At 36.8% G+C, this 17749-nt stretch overlaps 1 protein-coding gene across 2 annotated transcripts in view; it reads left to right on the forward strand.

The window, feature by feature from the left end:
• Positions 1-17749, forward strand: part of PTCD2 (pentatricopeptide repeat domain 2) — a 43135-nt gene that overhangs the window by 5568 nt on the left and 19818 nt on the right. For both annotated transcript variants that reach the window (XM_074282241.1, XM_074282242.1), the window contains exons 3-6: positions 3887-4016; positions 6830-6947; positions 10504-10582; positions 10993-11084. In XM_074282241.1, the coding sequence (XP_074138342.1) occupies positions 3887-4016; positions 6830-6947; positions 10504-10582; positions 10993-11084 (419 nt within the window). The remainder of the gene's footprint in view (positions 1-3886; positions 4017-6829; positions 6948-10503; positions 10583-10992; positions 11085-17749) is intronic.

The raw sequence follows: 17749 nt of genomic DNA on the forward strand, positions 1-17749 counted from the left end.
TCATTTAATATTATGAATAACTTTGCTGGATATGTTTTTAGCCACAGGCCTAATTCTTTTGGTTGTTGATATATATAATACCAATACCTATAGTATTTTATTGTGGCTGCTGATAAATCCCATTCTCTCCCTCCATCTAAATAGGGTATCATATCTTTATTCACAGATACCCTTAAAAGCTTTTTTCTTTTAGATCTCTGAACCCTCCCAAGATATCTTGGGATTTACTGGCTAGATTTCTTTCTAACTACTCTGATTCTCATTGATTGGTCACCAATAGATCTCAGGTCAAGCCCCATTTGATCTTTATTTGGCCCCTGATTGATTCAGAGTGAATGTAATCTCTGCTTTGCCTAGAAGAGGAAATTCTTTGCATCAATTTCTATCTAGTCTTAATCATTGATTGGATTTGCCTGAGTCAAACTGAGACCTGTTGAAGATCTTAGTTTAAAAAAGCCAAGGTCTCCCATTGCATCCAAGGCCATCTCCATTTGTCTTGATGTATGTCTGGCCACTGGCCCCAGATGGCCCTGAAGGGGAAGTGAGGCAGGTGACCTTATACAGCCCTTCCTTCTTTACTTAATTCAATTCACTTGCATGTCATGACATTACTTCCCTGAAGGCATGGTCCTCTCTGAGAAAGAACAACAAACAACAACAACAATTCTAATTATAACTCCAGCATATGTGAATTGGTTTCTTTTATTGTTGTTTCTTGCAAATTTTTCTCTTTCATCTCGGGGTTTTGAAATTTGGCAATAATATACCTGTGTTTTCCAAAAGGGATCTCTTTGAAGTGGTGATCAGCACATTTTTTTCTGTTTCTACTTTCCCCTCATGTGCTATCATTCCAGGGCAGTTTTCTTATATTATTTTTTGTATCATTGTGTCAAATTTCTTATTTTGGGTAACAACTTTCAAATAATTACATTCTTAAATTTCCTCTCTTGATCTGTTCTCTAGATCTATTATTTTTCTTATAAGATGTTTCACATTCTTTTCTTTTTTTTTCATGCTTTATTTCTTTTTTGTTTTTTATTAGTCTCTTATAGCTTCACTGACTTTGCTTTGTCCAAATCTAATTTTTAAAGAATTATTTCTAGTTGGATAGCTTTTTTTCCATAAATCTTTTTTTCTTGGTTCATATTTTTTTTTTTTTAGTGGAGTTTTTTGTTTTTCCTCAATTCTCTCACTTGATTTTTAAAATTTTTTTTGGGTTTTTCTATAAATTCTCTCTGGGCAGGGAGCCATTTAATGTTACTCTTTGAGGTAGAAGAAGCTTTTTAAATTTTAGTACCCTCCTCTGAAGATGAACTTCTCTGTTCCCATAGTAAGGTTCTATGGTGAAGTTGTTGTTTACCAGTTCTTTTTTTTTTTTTTTTTTTTTTTTTTTTTTAAATAAGAGATACAGTATAAGCACCTTTAATTATCAAGTGTGGGGGGGGGATGGTGCCTCTAGCTTCACTTTAGTTTTCCCCTGTGATGTGGAACCCTAAACCAAGAACTCCACTCTGCAGAAGGTACCAGAAGCAGCATTGTCCTTGCCCCACTGCTTCTGCACTCATGGGGTGTGCTGGTTCCTTTGCATCCAGGGTCACATCTTAGCAGTTACTGATCAGCCAAGATTTCCTCAATCTTCCTGAATTCAGACCCCTACTCCTGACACTGTCTGCTGGGGGTAGAAGTCTCTGTGGGTCCTGCTATAGCTCCAGCCACATTCAGCCAGCCCCAAAAGTTTCTGGGAAGCTAGGCCCGAGGTGTTTGCACTTCACTGAGATTAATTTCTAGCCTGGGGTCTTTCTTCAGGTCTTCAAGTTGTCCCTGGAGGACTTGGATTCTGCCCCATGTCTTCTTTGTATTTCACCAGTCTATGTTTACCCTGAGGCACAAATTTGTTCTGTACATGGGGGGAAAATCTGAAAAACTTGACATTTTCTTACTTATTCCACCATTTTCCCAGCATCCTATCTCTTTTTCATGAAGTATCCAAGTTTCATTCTTCCAAAGTACTTGACCATCATACCTATCACCAAATTTTGTACTTAAAAAAAAAAAAAAAAAAAACTTAAAATACTAAGAAATTCTTAGTGCCTTCTGGAAAGCAGATACCTGCATCTGCCTCCTAGCCACTCTCTGCACAGATTCCAGCTAGAATCCAGTCTTGCTAGCTTCAAAGCATAGTATTTGCCTTGGGGCTGCCCTCTTAGTTACTTACATGGGAATACAACCTTTTCAAGAGAGGCTAAAGACTGCTAGTTTCAGTGATCCTGCCACTGACAAGAAATTGCCTATCTTTGTTGCTTACATTTAAGAATTGTTTTCTAACCCATGACAGTTTCTACAAAGGTCCAAAAAGTCATGTAGACAGAGAAATAAGGAGATGTGGGAGGGGGTAGAGTTGCATCTCATGAAAGAAATGCTAAGAATTCCCAGATGGTACAAGATCATTGTTGGTTGTCCTTCATTCTCTAAGAGGACCATGACATGCAAGTGAGTTGGATTTGAGTGAGGGGAGGACTGGGCATGGTCACCTGCCTCACTTTCCCCTCTAGACCCATCTGGAGATATAGGTCAAGACAATTGGAGAAAGCCCTGGATGCAGTGGGAGACCCTGGCATTTTTTAAGCTAAGGTCTTCAATAGGTCTCAGTTCGACTGAAGCTGCACCCATTCAATGATTAAGGTTAGGAAGCAATTGAGGCAAAAAATCTTCTCTTTCACCTAGTCCAAAATAAATAAATAAATAAATAAGTAAATAAATACATCTAGGAGGGGAAGACTCTCAGGGTTTTTGGCCAAAGCAGAAATGATTGCTATTTACATTCAGTCTGAGTCAATCAGGACCTAAACACTATCCAAATGGGGCTTGACCTAGCTCCTGTTTCTGGCCAATCAATGAGAATCAAAGTGGTTTGGGTTTAAGACATGGGTTAAGAAGTTCGTTTGACTTAAGAAAAATCTAGCCAATAAACCCCAAGATATTTTAGAAGCGATCCAAAAGGGGGAAAAAAGCTGTAAATCATTTACCCTGTGTGGACTGGGAGGGAGGAGGGGGAAGGGGAAGAGGAGAGAGGCCCACAATAAAAGAGTACAGGTCCTGGAATAACATATACCAGCAATCAAAAGCAAGGTCAAACCTCGTTGCTAAAAAGAACCAGTAAAACCATGTTTCCTACACCTTCAGTTCTTTTTTCCCTTTCTGTTTTCGTATTCAGAGTCTATAAAAACTCATCTGCCAGGAGATTTTTTTTTTGCCAGGTAATTGGGGTAAAGTGACTTGCCCAGGGTCACACAGCCAGTAAGTGTTAAGTATTTGAGTCCAGATTTGAATTCTGGTCTTCCATATTCCAAGATTGGTGCTCTATCCACTGAGCCATCTAGCCGTTCTCTACTAAGAGATTTTATATGTGCTTCCATTTTGTTTCCTTTTTTCCCCCAACATCTATCTATAGATTTTGTAAGTGTGCTTGAGGTCAGCTTCACTGGCAATCCCCTATTTATGGAATTTCTCTCCTCCTCCTTACAGTTTCCTATTAAAAATCAGCTCACATCCTACATTTTGCAGATTTTCCCCAGTCCTTCCAGCTTTTCCTCTGAGGTTACCTTGAATTCACCCTGTACAAGTCTTGTGTATACATAGTTATTTTTATTTTCCCTGTGAGAAGTTGAGTTCTTTGACGATTATTTTTTGCCTTTCTTTGTATCCCCAGCACTTAGCACAGTGTCTGGCTTATAGTAGGTATTTAATGCTCGTTGTTTGACTCCAATTGAAAATGGTCCTCTGCAGGACTTGCACCTTGAGTTTCTTTTGGTTCCCCAGTACCATTAGCCAAGATATCTTCACAGTGTAGCCCAGGTAATGACTGCCTCACTTGGATTTCTTTCAGAAATCTATTTTAAAGACATTGAAGAGAAAATGAAGAAAAGGGGTCTCATCTTAAAGGAAGAACTGAAAATCCTGCTCCATTTGTGTGAAACCCAAGATGACATGGAGCTAGCAAGAAGTGCCATTTACAGGTGAGGTGCTTCCTTGGTGATCTCCTTTTCTTGCTTTTTACTACTATGGATGGAAGAATGTCCCAATGCTCTTTTAGGAGGAATGCTTCTCATGCTAACCATTGACAGAGGGTATGCAGGGGTGCAAAGGGAGAAAGGTGGAGTAGGTAAAACCACTGCAGCAGTCTCCACTTCACACAGTCTACTATTGGGAAATTGGAAGACTCATCATAGTATTGAGATTTTATAAAATGGAATTTTTTTGTATTTCCTTTTACTTATCTTCCCCTCTGCTGTTTGTCCTCTCTTCCATCTCTCAGCCACTGGGATTCTCCAATTGTCCCTTGGGTTTCCAGGTGCAGGTGAGGGTGCCTGTGGACAACCTGTGTGTTGTAAAGCAGTTCTCCTGCTTCAGTCTTACTTGCCAGAAAATGAATCAACCCCATGTTATGTTAGTTCTACCTATTAATGGGGCTCCTTTTTCTCTGCATGATCTCTCACTTCTGTGCTCTGTGCATAGTGAGAAAGCTAATGACCTGCATGATTGAAATAATCCCTGGGTTTCATCTCCCTGCAAGATCACTGAAATTAACCTCCTTCAGTACCCTCTGCGCCGGGGCCTGCTCTGCCTGGAAAGGATGGAGGGTAGACATTGGAGAGCTCCTTCTCGATCCTCCACTATAGGAGGGGGCCCAGAGCATCTATCTCCTAAACAACGCAAGGACTTGCTAGGTATCCTTTTGCTTCCCCTCTCCCATCACTGTTTTTCAGCTTTTCTTTATATATAATTCTTCCCATTAGTTTTCCTTTGAGAATCAATTAAAATTCTACTTTCTGTAGCAGATTTTCTCAGTCTTCCCAGCTTTCCTTCTGAGGTTATCTTGTATCTACTTTGTACATATCTTGTCTGTTTTTGTCTTTCTTTGTCTCCTTAGGGCTCAGCACAATGCCTGGCCCATAAAAAGCACTTAGATGCTTTGTGCAATGTACTGTCAGACCTTCTCCCCATAGTATTCAAGTGATGTATTTTCTTTAATCAGATTTCTTATGATTAAGAAGTTCTAGTACGCTCTATTTTGGGAGGAAGAGGAAAACAGATGGAAGGAAGGAAGGAAGGAAGAAAGGAAAGAGGGAGAGAGAGAGAGAGAGAGGGAGGAGAGGGAGAAAGGAAAAGAGGAAGGGAGGAAAAATATGAGGAAATGATGGAAAGAAGAATAGAAGGGGGAAAGGGGGAAGTGAAGAAAGAATGGAAGGAAAGAAGAAAGGCTGAAAAGAAGGGAAAAAGGATGAAAGGAAAATAAAATTCTTAAGGAAAAAAGGATAGAAAGGACAAAAGGAGGAAATGAGGGAGTGAAGGAAGAAAGGAAGGGGAAAAGGAATAGATAGAAAAAAGGGAAGAAGAGATAATAGAAAAGAAAGAAGATAGAGGAAAGAATGAGGTGGGGGGAATGATGAAAGGGAAGAAAGAAGTATGGAAGGGAGAAAGGAAGGAAAGAAGGAATTAATAAGCTATTATTTGCCAGGCCACTGGACTAATCTCTTTAGAAATATTATCAAATTTGATCCTCACACCTGGAAAATAGGCACTATTTTAACTCCATTTTGCTGTCAAAGAAACTGAGGCAGAGGTTAAATGCATTCTCTGATGCTTAATTTGAAATGAAGTCTTACTGACTTCAGATCTAGCACTCTATCCGCTGTATTAGCTAGCTGTTTGTATTAATAATTTGTAATAAACAAAAACAAATAAATAGTATATTACTATTTTTAGACTGCATTCAAATCTATTCCCTTATTTAATTGCCAAAACAATCTGAATCTGAATTCTGAATTCTTTTCTGTTCCCTCATTATGAATAAAATTGAGAAAGTGCTTCTGGACTTTGAAGGAAAGATCCGAGTTCAAATGCTACTACAAATGCTAACTGTGTGACAAAGTCAATTAAACTTTATTAACTTTAGTGACATCTCTAAAATTGTGAGAATAGTACTAGCATTTATCTCACTGAGTTGTAAGGATCAAATGAGATGATGTCTGACAAAGTAAATCACCTTGTAAATCTAAATGCTGGCTATTAATAATAGCATGGATATTACCAATAAGAAAATGACTGATAGTGGAGGTGAGAGAGTACAATGATGGTGCTCATAGAGTAAAGGAGAGCAGACGGAAATAAAGGGGGAGAAAATAGAGGGAAACCAGGAGTGTTCAAGCTCTAGTCTGTCATCTCAGTATCTTGTCCTACTTATTAAAAGGAGATATCTGAAGGCCAAGGAAGGCAGCTCTTAATATTTCCTTTCATTCAATCAGTTCTGATGGACATGGCTCTTTTCATCAATGAGGTGACTCAAGGCAGTTATTCCTTGTGATGGAAAAAAAAATCTGCATCTAGAGAGAACTAGGGAGACTGAATGTGGATCACAGTATAGTATTTTAACCTTTGTTGGTGTCATTTATTTGCTTGGATTTTTTTTTTCTCTTTTTTTTTTTCTGATTTTTCTTGAGCACGATGAATATGAAAATATGTTTTGAAGAATTGCACATGTTTAACCTATATTGGATTGCTTGTTTAGAGGAGGGGAAAGAAAGGGTGAAAATTTTGGATAAAAAAGTTTTGCAAAAGGTGAATGTTGAAAAGTATCTTTGCATGTACTTGGAAAAATAAAAAGTTGTCATAAAAACCACCCCAAGAATAAATGTTCATGCCGTTCCTTGAATGTTCATGTAGAACGTGTACCTCTAAATCTCACTAATTCTCTAGAAATTAGTAGTAGGTATTTGTCCTCTTTCCTTCTCTCTCACTGTTTGAATTTTTAAATTTTTTTCATTATCAGGTATCATGCTGAAAACAGAAACGTCAGCTTAGGGGAATATAAATTCGGACCCCTTTTTATAAGGCTTTGCTATGAGCTGAACCTAGAACATTCTGCAGTGGAGCTCATCAAAGACCAGGTCTGTCATTTATAATTTGTCTTTTTTGCCTTGACCATTTCCCATAATGGTGACATTGGCCATTTCCCATAAGTGTGACATGTTTCCATTTTGCTAATGTCATAAGGAAAAATCATCTCCTTTTTATCATAGTTTTCCTTTGTGCCATTGCATTCTTAGAACATAGATAATGTTACTATATGGCTTCCTAAGTCAGTATACAGTCCATGGGGATCCTTCTGTATGATTTAATGGCCCCATTTCTTTTTGAATTTGATACCACTGACAATTTCATAGATTTTGATCTAGAAAGAGCCAGTCATTTAATCCAACTCCCCATTTTATAGATGAGGAAACATACAAACTAGAGGATATTTACAGTGTACCATAGCCAAACCAAGATTTGAACTGGTGTACTTGGATTTTAAATCCAACATTCTTTTCACCCAATCACTTGTAGTTTTCAGAAAAATTAAATATAATATTACTTCATCTGCTACTCATAAGATTTTCTCATTAGGCAGATGTGGAAACTGAGATAAACAGAACTTAATTGATCTGCGGAAATCAAAATTAGGTAGGATTTATAGCCCAGATCTTCATCCAGTCTTTGAAATACAAGCTGCCTGGTAACTTGAAGGTTTGATTAGGAGTTTCTTCAATTATAAGAAGTTTTCTTCCAAAGGAAGGTCTGCTTATTGTTGAAGAATTAAGGTGTGTTTCACTTTCAGAAGACCCACATATAAATATCCGCCTTATAGAGGAGATGAATGAGAAAGCAATTATTTTCTAGGAAGGGGATTCTATGCTTTTAACACTTGGAAATGCATCTTTATGCATGTAAGTATTTATTGACAGCATAATACCAACAATAATAATAATAACTCATAGTTTGTATATTTTTAAAGATTTATATATTACAGGTATTATAGGTGCTGTTACCACTGCTGACATAGATTTTTTTTTTTTTAAGGCTGTGATCCCATTGAAATGTTTTGAGCATTTGACAGGCAACCTGGAGTAATAGAGAACTGACTTGGAACTACTACCTCTGATGCCCACTAGACATCTGACCATGGCAGTGTAGTTAACTTGTCAGCATTCTAATTCTCTCTCTGAGGCTGCAAGTTACAGAACAGTTACATCTTTGCATTAGAAGAGGGAATATCTTTGTTCAGAACTAATAATGTTAAATTATAGCTAATACTTATATAGTGCTGACTATGGGCCAGGCACTACGCTAAACACTTTACAAATATTATTTCAGAGAAATAATCATTGTAAAGCATTGTTTAGCCCAGTGCCTGGCTCATAGTCAGAACCAGATATTAGCTCTTAAATAAAAAATATTTGTAAAGCGCTTAGCACACTGAATTATTATCTCTAGCAGATAATTATTATAAAGTGCTTAACACACTGCCTGGCCCATGGTAAGCAATATATAAGTGTTAGTTATTATCATAGAGAAAATAATTTTAAATCATTTATTAGCACAGTGAATTATTATCTCTGTGAGCTAATAATTATAAAGGGCTTAACTCAATGAAATATTATCTCTAGGAGATAATTATTATAAAATGCTTAGCACAGTAAATTATTATCTATAAGATCATCATTATAAAGGATTTAGCACAGTGAGATAATAATTATAAATCATTTAGCACAGCGCTTGGGACATTTGTTGTTTGTTGTTATTCAGTCATTTCAGTCATGTCCAACTCTTTGTGATCCCATTTGGGATTTTTTTTTGGCAGTGACACTGGAATGGTTTGCCATTTCCTTCTCCAGTTCATTTTACAGATGCAGAAACTGAGGCAGAATTAAGTGACTTGCTCAGGGTCACATAGCTAGTAAATGTTTGAGACTAGATTTGAATTCATAAAGATGAGTCTTCCTAACCCAGGCCCACTATTCTATCCAATGTGCCACCCAGGTGCCCCCATTTTGGAGAAAGTAATTTTACCTTTTATTATTATTACCATCATCTCAGTTGATCCTCACAACAACTCTGGAAGGTAGGTGCTTTTATTAAGCCCATTTTACAAATGAGTAACTGAGGCAGAGAGAAGATAATAGTTTGCCTAGTCTGCTTGCCTAGTCTCAAGTCTGCTGACACTAGACAAGTTAGCAGTTCTATTCATTGAGCCACTTAGCAGTGAAATCGTAAGTGAGGTTCCTTTCCCTTACCTCTTTTTCTTGTTTTTTTGCCAAGGCAGTTCTGGTTAAGTGACTTGCCCAGGGTCATACAGCCGGGAAGTATTAAGTTCTGAGCTCAGATTTGAACTCAGGTCCTCCTGACTTCAGGGCTGGTGCTCTATCCACTGTGTCACCTAGCTGTTCCATCTCTTAACAAAGAAACCAAACCTATTTTATAGAGAAAGAAACCAGCACAGAGAAGCTGTCATGGTCATGCAGTTGATAATTGTAAGAGGCAAGATTCAAACTCTGCTCTCTGACTTAAAACTTAATGATCTCAAACCAGAATAGCAATTATCTGTACCTTGACAAAAACATCTCCTGAGGGCCAAGATTTATGTTACCGTTTGTACTGGTGTGGCAAAAGCAAAATCAGCACATTGATAACTACTAGAAGTAGAGGTTATTTTTAGAACTTTCATTGGGAAGTATCAAGCCCTTGGGGGAAATAAGTAGAATTTCTACGTGGAAAGCTCATAAATCTAATTTTATTGTGAACATTCTAAAGGAAGCTGGTTATTTAAAGGCTTCCTATAATGGATTCTTCTGTGAAGTGACTCATCAGCTTTTATATATGGTTTTTGTAAATTTTGACATTTATCCGTCAGGCTTGCCTAGAGTAGAGGAACATCTGGGAAAATTTTTGTCCCCCTATTTGAATCATTTCACTCCTAGATTCCTTAAATAACCACACTTGTCAGCAAGCAATTAGCTTTCTATGGGGAGAGGTGAGATTTTACACATGACCCACTTTGAAGTTTAATCTGTTAGTACTAATGTTTTCTCCATCACATTCTTAAAAAGTCTAGACAATCAGCAAAACAATCACTCAGGCCATTATTTTTGCATTTGGCAATTCTCCCAGGTATAAATGCTTATGTTGAAAATTTAACAACTGGCTTTTGTGAACTGGTATTACAAGCATAGCTCTGCCTCTCAGAGAGAAAAGATGCATTTGTCTTTTCCTAGCAAATGCCTTTTCTTGTGACCCCCTTCTCCCTTTCCCAATTCTAGGGCTGATATTAACTGATGGATTGGCTTGAATCCAGCCACAGTGAGACATTACCCTATTGGGAGAGTGTTGACTATTCTTGAGAGTGGTTTTACCTTTCCTCAGGTGGTTGGAGGCCTTGTCCCAAGAGACACACCTGCCAAAAGGGAAGGAGTCTGCTCTCAAATCAGTTCTCTTCTTACTGACCAAGTGTCAGGTTTTGAACAGTAAACCCCTGGCCTGTCAGAAGTATATCCATGTATTCAGAAAGCCAGCTGTGCAAACTGCAGAGAAAAATAAATCTTGATCAGATAAGATTTTTGCAGTGTATAAAAACCACTTTAATAGTTGCTGATGTTAAATGCTTTCTCTGGTTGTTTTCTCTTGCAGCATTTACATGGTTTCTTTTCAGATAGCACATCATTTAACATTCTGATGAATATGTTATTTATCAAAGGCAACTATGAAGGTAAGTGTTTCTAAAAACAAACTGACCTTTTTTAAACACAATAAAATGAAAAATTAAGACACACACACACACACACACACAAATGGATGCACATGATCTTTTTGAATGTTTGAGTTATAGGAATCCCATTTTTTTTTTAAGTCTAAAAGAATGATTGCCTTAATGAGGCATATCAGATTTCACTTATGCTGAAAATGTATGGAGTTATAAAAGATTAGTGCCTTATGTCTGGAATGATTTATTTTGAAATGTTGAATTATCCAATAACTTTGACAGACAGCTCTGTGCAGAAAATGTGGTTTTCTGTAATTGGCACAAAAACTAGTCAGGGTTCTAGAGACTCCCAGTAGATCACACTTTTCTAGTGCTCTGTTTAATGCTTTTTTTTTTTTTTTTTTTTTTGGGGGCAGGTGCATTGGAGGTTTTATTAGAAATGAAAAACCAAGAGATAAAGTTCAATAAAGATACCTACATCCTTGCATTTGCAATTTGCTATAAACTGGTAAGATGATCTCATTTAATTTTCAAAGCATGGTGGATGGGGTAAATAGGGAGTCTTGAAGAAAGTTTTTTGTTCTATTTTCAATTTTTTTTAAATAAATAAAAATAATTTATCATAAGGCTAAGATTTTCATCTACTGTAAAAATTTCACTTATAAGTATAATGATTTGAAGAAAAGTAAGCTGTAATGAGAAACATCACACATGGTCGGTAGAGAGTTCTCTTCTATTTGTCCTGAATTCAGGGCCCACTGGCACACATTGACTGTTGTAGTGTTCTTTTTGGTTTATCTGGAGGTTTTGGAGCAGCCTTCCTTTCAGTAGAGTAATCACCACGAGAATAGCCAGATGTTAAAGTCCAAATCCTTTATTATCTCCTTCACAATCTAGTTTCTTTGCTTTGGGGTCCGGGCTTTGGTTTCTGGTCTTAGTGGGAGAAGTGGAGGAGGCCAGTCACCACAGTGGTGTGAGATGAAGTGAATTAATCTGGCTCTGACCCTGGCTGAGTTTGTCCCAACTTATATGGTCTACACTGAATATAAACCAACCATTATATCTCTAGGAAACCATTATTTGTTGTAAGAGTAAATCAATCATACTGAACTTAGAGAACTATTAGAGAACTATTAATCACCATGCTAAACTAGATAATCATTGTCTCATCAACTCAGACTGTGATCTTGGACAAGTGTCCATGTAGCAGGCAGCTTTCTTAGACTTTAGAGTAGGTTCCAATCTGCATCAGTAAAGAATTTCCTTATTCGAAAATTCCCTCTACTATTGAAATCACTGCTTTTTTTCATATGTGGAAAAAATCTTGTCTTTAAGGAAGGTTTCATTTGTTTCCGCCCACACACACACTTCTTTTAGAAACTCTTGATACCGAAGGGAATAATAAATAAAATGGGAAAACCATTGCCATTGCGGGGGTCAGGAGACCCAGATTCTGTCATGTCTTTCACTGTGCTACTAAATAACTATATGACCTTGGATAAGTATTATTATTATTATTATTATTATCATTTAATTTTAATAGTTTTTATTTACCAGATGTATGCATGGGTAATTTTACAACATTGACAATTGCAAAACCTTTTGTTCTAATTTTTCCCCTCCTCCCCCCCCCCCCCCCCATGGCAGGTTGACCAATACATGTTAAATATGTTAAAGTATAAATTAAATACAATATATGTATACATGTCTAAACAGTTGTTTTGCTGTACAAAAAGAATCAGATTTTGAAATAGTGTACAATTATCCTGTGAAGGAAATAAAAAATGCAGGAGGACAAAATTAGAGGGATTGGGAATTCTATGTAGTGGTTCATAGTCATCTCCCAGAGTTCTTTTGTTGGGTGTAGCTGGTTCAGTTCATTACTGCTCTATTGGAACTGATTTGGTTCATCTCACTGTCGAAAATGGCCACATCCATCAGAATTGGTTTGGATAACTATTATTAAGTTGTTGACATTTTACTATTTAGGGCCCAAATTTTCTCATCTGTCAATGATTCAAAAGGGTTTTTAAATTATCTCTTAAGATTACTTTCTATGTTAAAATCCTGTGATCTCAATCTCTGCCTTATTAAGTTTGTTCTCATGCTCCTATTCTCTGCTTTCATAATATTCTTCATTTCTAATACCTTCAAGGCACAGCTCAATTACTTCTTCCAGAAAGTTTTCCTTTCCTACTCACCCAAGCCAGACACCATCTTGCTAATGTGTATGCCCCTGGTGTCTTTTGTGTAACTCTGGTACTTGATGTATACCACTTTATATTGTATTTGGAGCCATACATAACTAATAGATCCTAAGTTCCCTGAGAATAGAGACCTACCATGATTTAACATTTCTCCATAGCAACCAAGCAACTTTGCCCTTATTAAGTGCTTAATAAATGTTTATGGATGGATGAATGGATGGATGAGCACATAGACAAATGATCAGGTTAAACCAACATCCAAGGTGGGATCCATTTTGCCTTTGGTAGTGACTGAGCAAAAACTAACAAGTCTGTTCATAGATTGTGAAGGTACCTGAAAAGCCTTTCCTCATGGCCCAGAGCCCACCCTTGCGAAGCCCATATTCTCAGAAAGATTGCCACCTAGAAAGTCTTCCATTTTTGCATTGTGTTCTCCCTCTGCCTTGTTCTTATATTTTTTGCCAAGCCTGTCTCATTTGTCCCTTTGGAAAGCCACAGAGCTGCAAACAAAATGGCATTTTAGGATTCCCTAAGAAAGAATAGTTTCTTCTCATACATTATAAATAGGCATTGGAAAAAGCTTGGGTTTCTCGTATAATTGAGACAAGTTTGGATGCAAGAATGCTTGTGCTTCTTTTCAGGAGTCACTGTCAATGTCAGGAGGGTTTCTGTAAATAGATAGAAGACATAGATAGGAAAAAAGGAAAGTTGTTTTTTTGTTTTGTTTTGTTTTGTTTTGCTGAGCCATTGGGGGTTAAGTGACTTGCCCAGGATCACGCAGCTAGGAAGTGTTAAGTGTCTGAGGCCAGATTTAAACTCAGGTCCTCCTGAATTCAGGGCTGGTGCTCTATCCACTGTGCCACCACCTAGCTGTTCCAAGCAAAATATTTTTAAAGTTAACTTTCCAGTTTCATCTATTCAAAACTCACTGGAGTAATGATTCCTGGAAAAGTGAGTGAGATATAATAGCAGCTAGATAATAGCAGTGGAGGAGTGTGTTCAAATGTGGCCTCAGACACATACCAGCTGTGTGAGCCTGGGTAAGTAACTTAATCCTTTTTATCTCAGTTTCCTCATCTATAAAGTGAACTGCAGAAGGAAATGGGAAACTACTCCAAAAAGGATCACAAAGATTTGGATGTGTTTGAAAAATGACTAAATAATAGTTGGCTACATGATCTCTGGTTCTTCAGCTCATCTTCTTCAATGTTTTATGTTTATGCTTTCAGGTAGTGTTTGGGGGGAGAGGAAGTGGGGAAGGACAATCAAAACTCATTCATGTAGCAGTTTCCAGTTTTTAAATTTCTTTCTAATAACAATCCTATGGGATGAGTAGTGTGATGCATGATTCATGTTTTACAGCACTACCAGCCCTATTTACAAATGGAGAAGATGAACTACAAAGAATTTAAAGTCATATAACATGTACATGGTAGAGGCAAGATTGAAACTCTGACTCTTTGTCATTTCATTGTCCATTCAACTTAGACTGGACAATATGAACAACATCTTGGACAACAATATGGCAAAGCCCTGGGGTGGAAAGAATTTGAGCAGTTTAGGGAGAACATTCTTCCAAATTGCTTAAGTCCAGAGTTGAAAGATCAAATTGATTAGATTTCATTAATTCTAGCTGTGTGTATGTGTGTGTAGTGTAGTGTAGTGTCCTCATTTTTATAGATGAGGAAGCTGGAACCTAGAAAGCTTTTAAGTGATTTGACAGGGCCACATAGGTCATGAAAATTAAAACCAGAACCTGAACCCAATTGTTCTAATTCCAAACCCAGTTTTCTTTTGACTGTACCAGTTTTTTCCTAGATCAGTAAATTTTTGCTCTTGTTCTAAGAATAGTCTCCTCCTTAAATGATCATTTTTTGTCCTAAGGAAACTACTTTGAAGATGTTGGTTGTCATTCAGATCCTGACAGAAAAAAGCCTAAACTCAGAGAGTAGACAGTGATCTCATGAGTCTGCTTTGTTTCCATAGTTCCAGACTATGAACAGATGAGTTGAGGACAGAAACTCAATTTTATCCTTGAAATCTCTTTGTTTTGCTGGTTTGTGGCTCATTTTCTTCATTTGAAAAAATCAATTTATGAGAGCCTTTTAAGACCTGATCTCTGGTTGGGATGATAGTTTAAAAAGACTAGGTATGTGTCTGTATATACTTTCAGGAGGAACATCTGGCTGGGGAGATTTCCATTCTGAAAGCATTTGGCTTATTTCTAAGTGTGGGTCTATATTCAAAAGCTGGTTATTTGTGTAGATTAGCCCAGTCACATACTGGCAAGTAAAACCCTGTCCAATTGCAAGGAAAAGCTTGATTCAAAGCTCCTTTTTTTTTTTTTTTTTTTTTTTTTTTAAATAGCTTTTTATTTACAAGATATATACATAGGTAATTTTACAGCATTGACAATTGCCAAGCCTTTTGTTCCAATTTTTCCCCTTCTTCCCCCTACCCCTTCCCCAGATGGCAGGTTGACCAATACATGTTACATATGTTAAAGTGTAAATTAGGGGCAGCTAGGTGGCACAGTGGATAGAGCACCAGCCTTGTATTCAGGAAGACCCAAGTTTAAATCTGGTCTCAGACACTTAACACTTCCTAGCTGTGTGACCGTGGGCAAGTCGCTTAACCCCAGCCTCAGGGGGGAAAAAAAAGTGTAAATTAAATACAATATATGTATACATGTCCAAACAGTTATTTTGCTTTACAAAAAGAATTGGACTTTGAATTAGCCTGTGAAGGAAATCAAAAATGTAGGCAGACAAAAATAGGGATATTGGGAATTCTATGTAATGGTTCATAGTCATCTCCCAGAGTTCTTTCGCTGGGTGTAGCTGGTTCAGTTCATTACTGCTCTATTGGAACTGATTTGGTTCATCTCGTTGTTGAAGAGGGCCACATCCATCAGAATTGATCATCATATAGTATTGTTATTGAAGTATATAATGATCTCCTGGTCCTGCTCATTTCACTCAGCATTAGTTCATGTAAGTCTCTCCATGTAAGTCTTCATGTAAGTCTTTCTGAAATCATCCTGCTGGTCATTTCTTACAGAACAATAATATTCCATAATATTCATATACCACAATTTATTCAGCCATTCTCCAATTGATGGGTATCCACTCAGTTTCCAGTTTCTGGCCACTACAAAGAAGGCTGCCACAAACATTCTTGTACATACAGGTAGGTCCCTTTCTGTTCTTTAAGATCTCTTTAGGGTGTAAGCCCAATAGTAACACTGCTAGATCAAAGGGTATGCACAGTTTGATAACTTTTTAAGCATAGTTCTCCAGAATGGCTGGATGTATTCACATTTCCATCAACAATGTATCAGTGTCCCTGTTTTCCCACATCCTCTCCAACATTTTGTTCCCTGTCATTCTAGCCAATCTGACAGATGTGTAGTGGTATCTCAGAGTTGTCTTAATTTGCATTTCTTTGATTAATAATGCATTTGCATTTGCATTTCTCTGATTAATAATGACTTGCATCTTTTCATATGGCTAGAAATAGTTTCAATTTCTTCGTCTGAGAATTGTCTGTTCATATCCTTTAACCATTTATTGATTGGAGAATGGCTTGATTTCTTATAAATTAGAATCAATTTTGGAAATGAGTCCTATATCAGAACCTTTAAGTGCAAGAATGTTTTCCCAGTTTATTGCTTCCCTTCTAATCTTGTCTGCATTAGTTTTGTTTGTACAAAGCTTTTCAATTTGATATAATCAAAATTTTCTATTTTATGATCAATAAGGATCTCTAGTTCTTCTTTAGTCACAAATTCTTTCCTTCTCTACAGGTCTGAGAGGTAAACTATCCTATGTTCCTCTAATTTATTTATAATCTCATTTTTTTATGCCGAGATCATGAACCCATTTTGACCTTATCTTGGTGTATAGTGTTCCACTAGTCTATTTCTTAGCCAGTACCAAATGGTTTTGGTAGCTGCTTCTTTATAATATAATTTTAGATCTGGTACAGCTAGGTCACTTTCATTTGATTTTTTTTTTTTCATTAATTCCCTTGAAATTCTTGACCTTTTGCTTTTCTTTATGAATTTTGTTGTTATTTTTTCTAGGTCATTAAAATAGTGCTAAATAAATAGATTAGTTTAGGTAGAATTGTCATTTTTATTACATTTGCTTGCCCTATGCAAGAGCATTTAATATTTTTCCAATTAGTTAGATCAGACTTAATTTGTGTGGAAAGTATTTTATAGTTTTGCTCATATAGTTTCTGATTTTCCCTTGGCAGGTAGATTCCTAAATATTTTATACTATCGGTAGTTACTTTAAATGGAATTTCTCTTTGTAACTAACTGTTGGATTTTTTTAGTGATATATAAGAATGCTGATGATTTATGTGGGTTTATTTTGTATCCTGCAACTTTGCTAAAGGTGTGGATGATTTCTAATAGCTTTTTAGTAGAATCTCTGGGGTTCTCTAAGTATACCATCATATCATCAGCAAAGAGGGATAATTTGGTTTCCTCATTACCTACTCTGGGGTTCTCTAAGTATACCATCATATCATCAGCAAAGAGGGATAATTTGGTTTCCTCATTACCTACTCTAATTCCTTTAATCTCTTTCTCCACTCTTATTGCCAAAGGTAGCATTTCTAATATAATACTGAATAGTAATGGTGATAGTGGGCAACCTTGTTTCACTCCTGATCTTATTGGGAATGGTTGCAGTTTATCCCCATTATGATTATCCCCATATGATGCTTACTGATGGTTTTAAATAGATGCTTCTGATTATTTTAAGGAATACTTCATTTATATTCCTATACTCTCAAGGGTTTTTAATAGGAGTGGATGTTGGATTTTATCAAATGCTTTTTCTGCATTTATTGATGTTAATTCAAAGCTTTAAAAAAGTTACTTTAAGAACTGTGGGGACTGAATGTGGATCACAACATAGTATTTTCATCTTTTTTGTTGTTTGCTTGCATTTTG

The sequence above is a fragment of the Sminthopsis crassicaudata genome, chromosome 1 (genome assembly GCF_048593235.1).
Source record: "Sminthopsis crassicaudata isolate SCR6 chromosome 1, ASM4859323v1, whole genome shotgun sequence".
In the NCBI taxonomy this organism is placed as follows: Eukaryota; Metazoa; Chordata; class Mammalia; order Dasyuromorphia; family Dasyuridae; genus Sminthopsis; species Sminthopsis crassicaudata.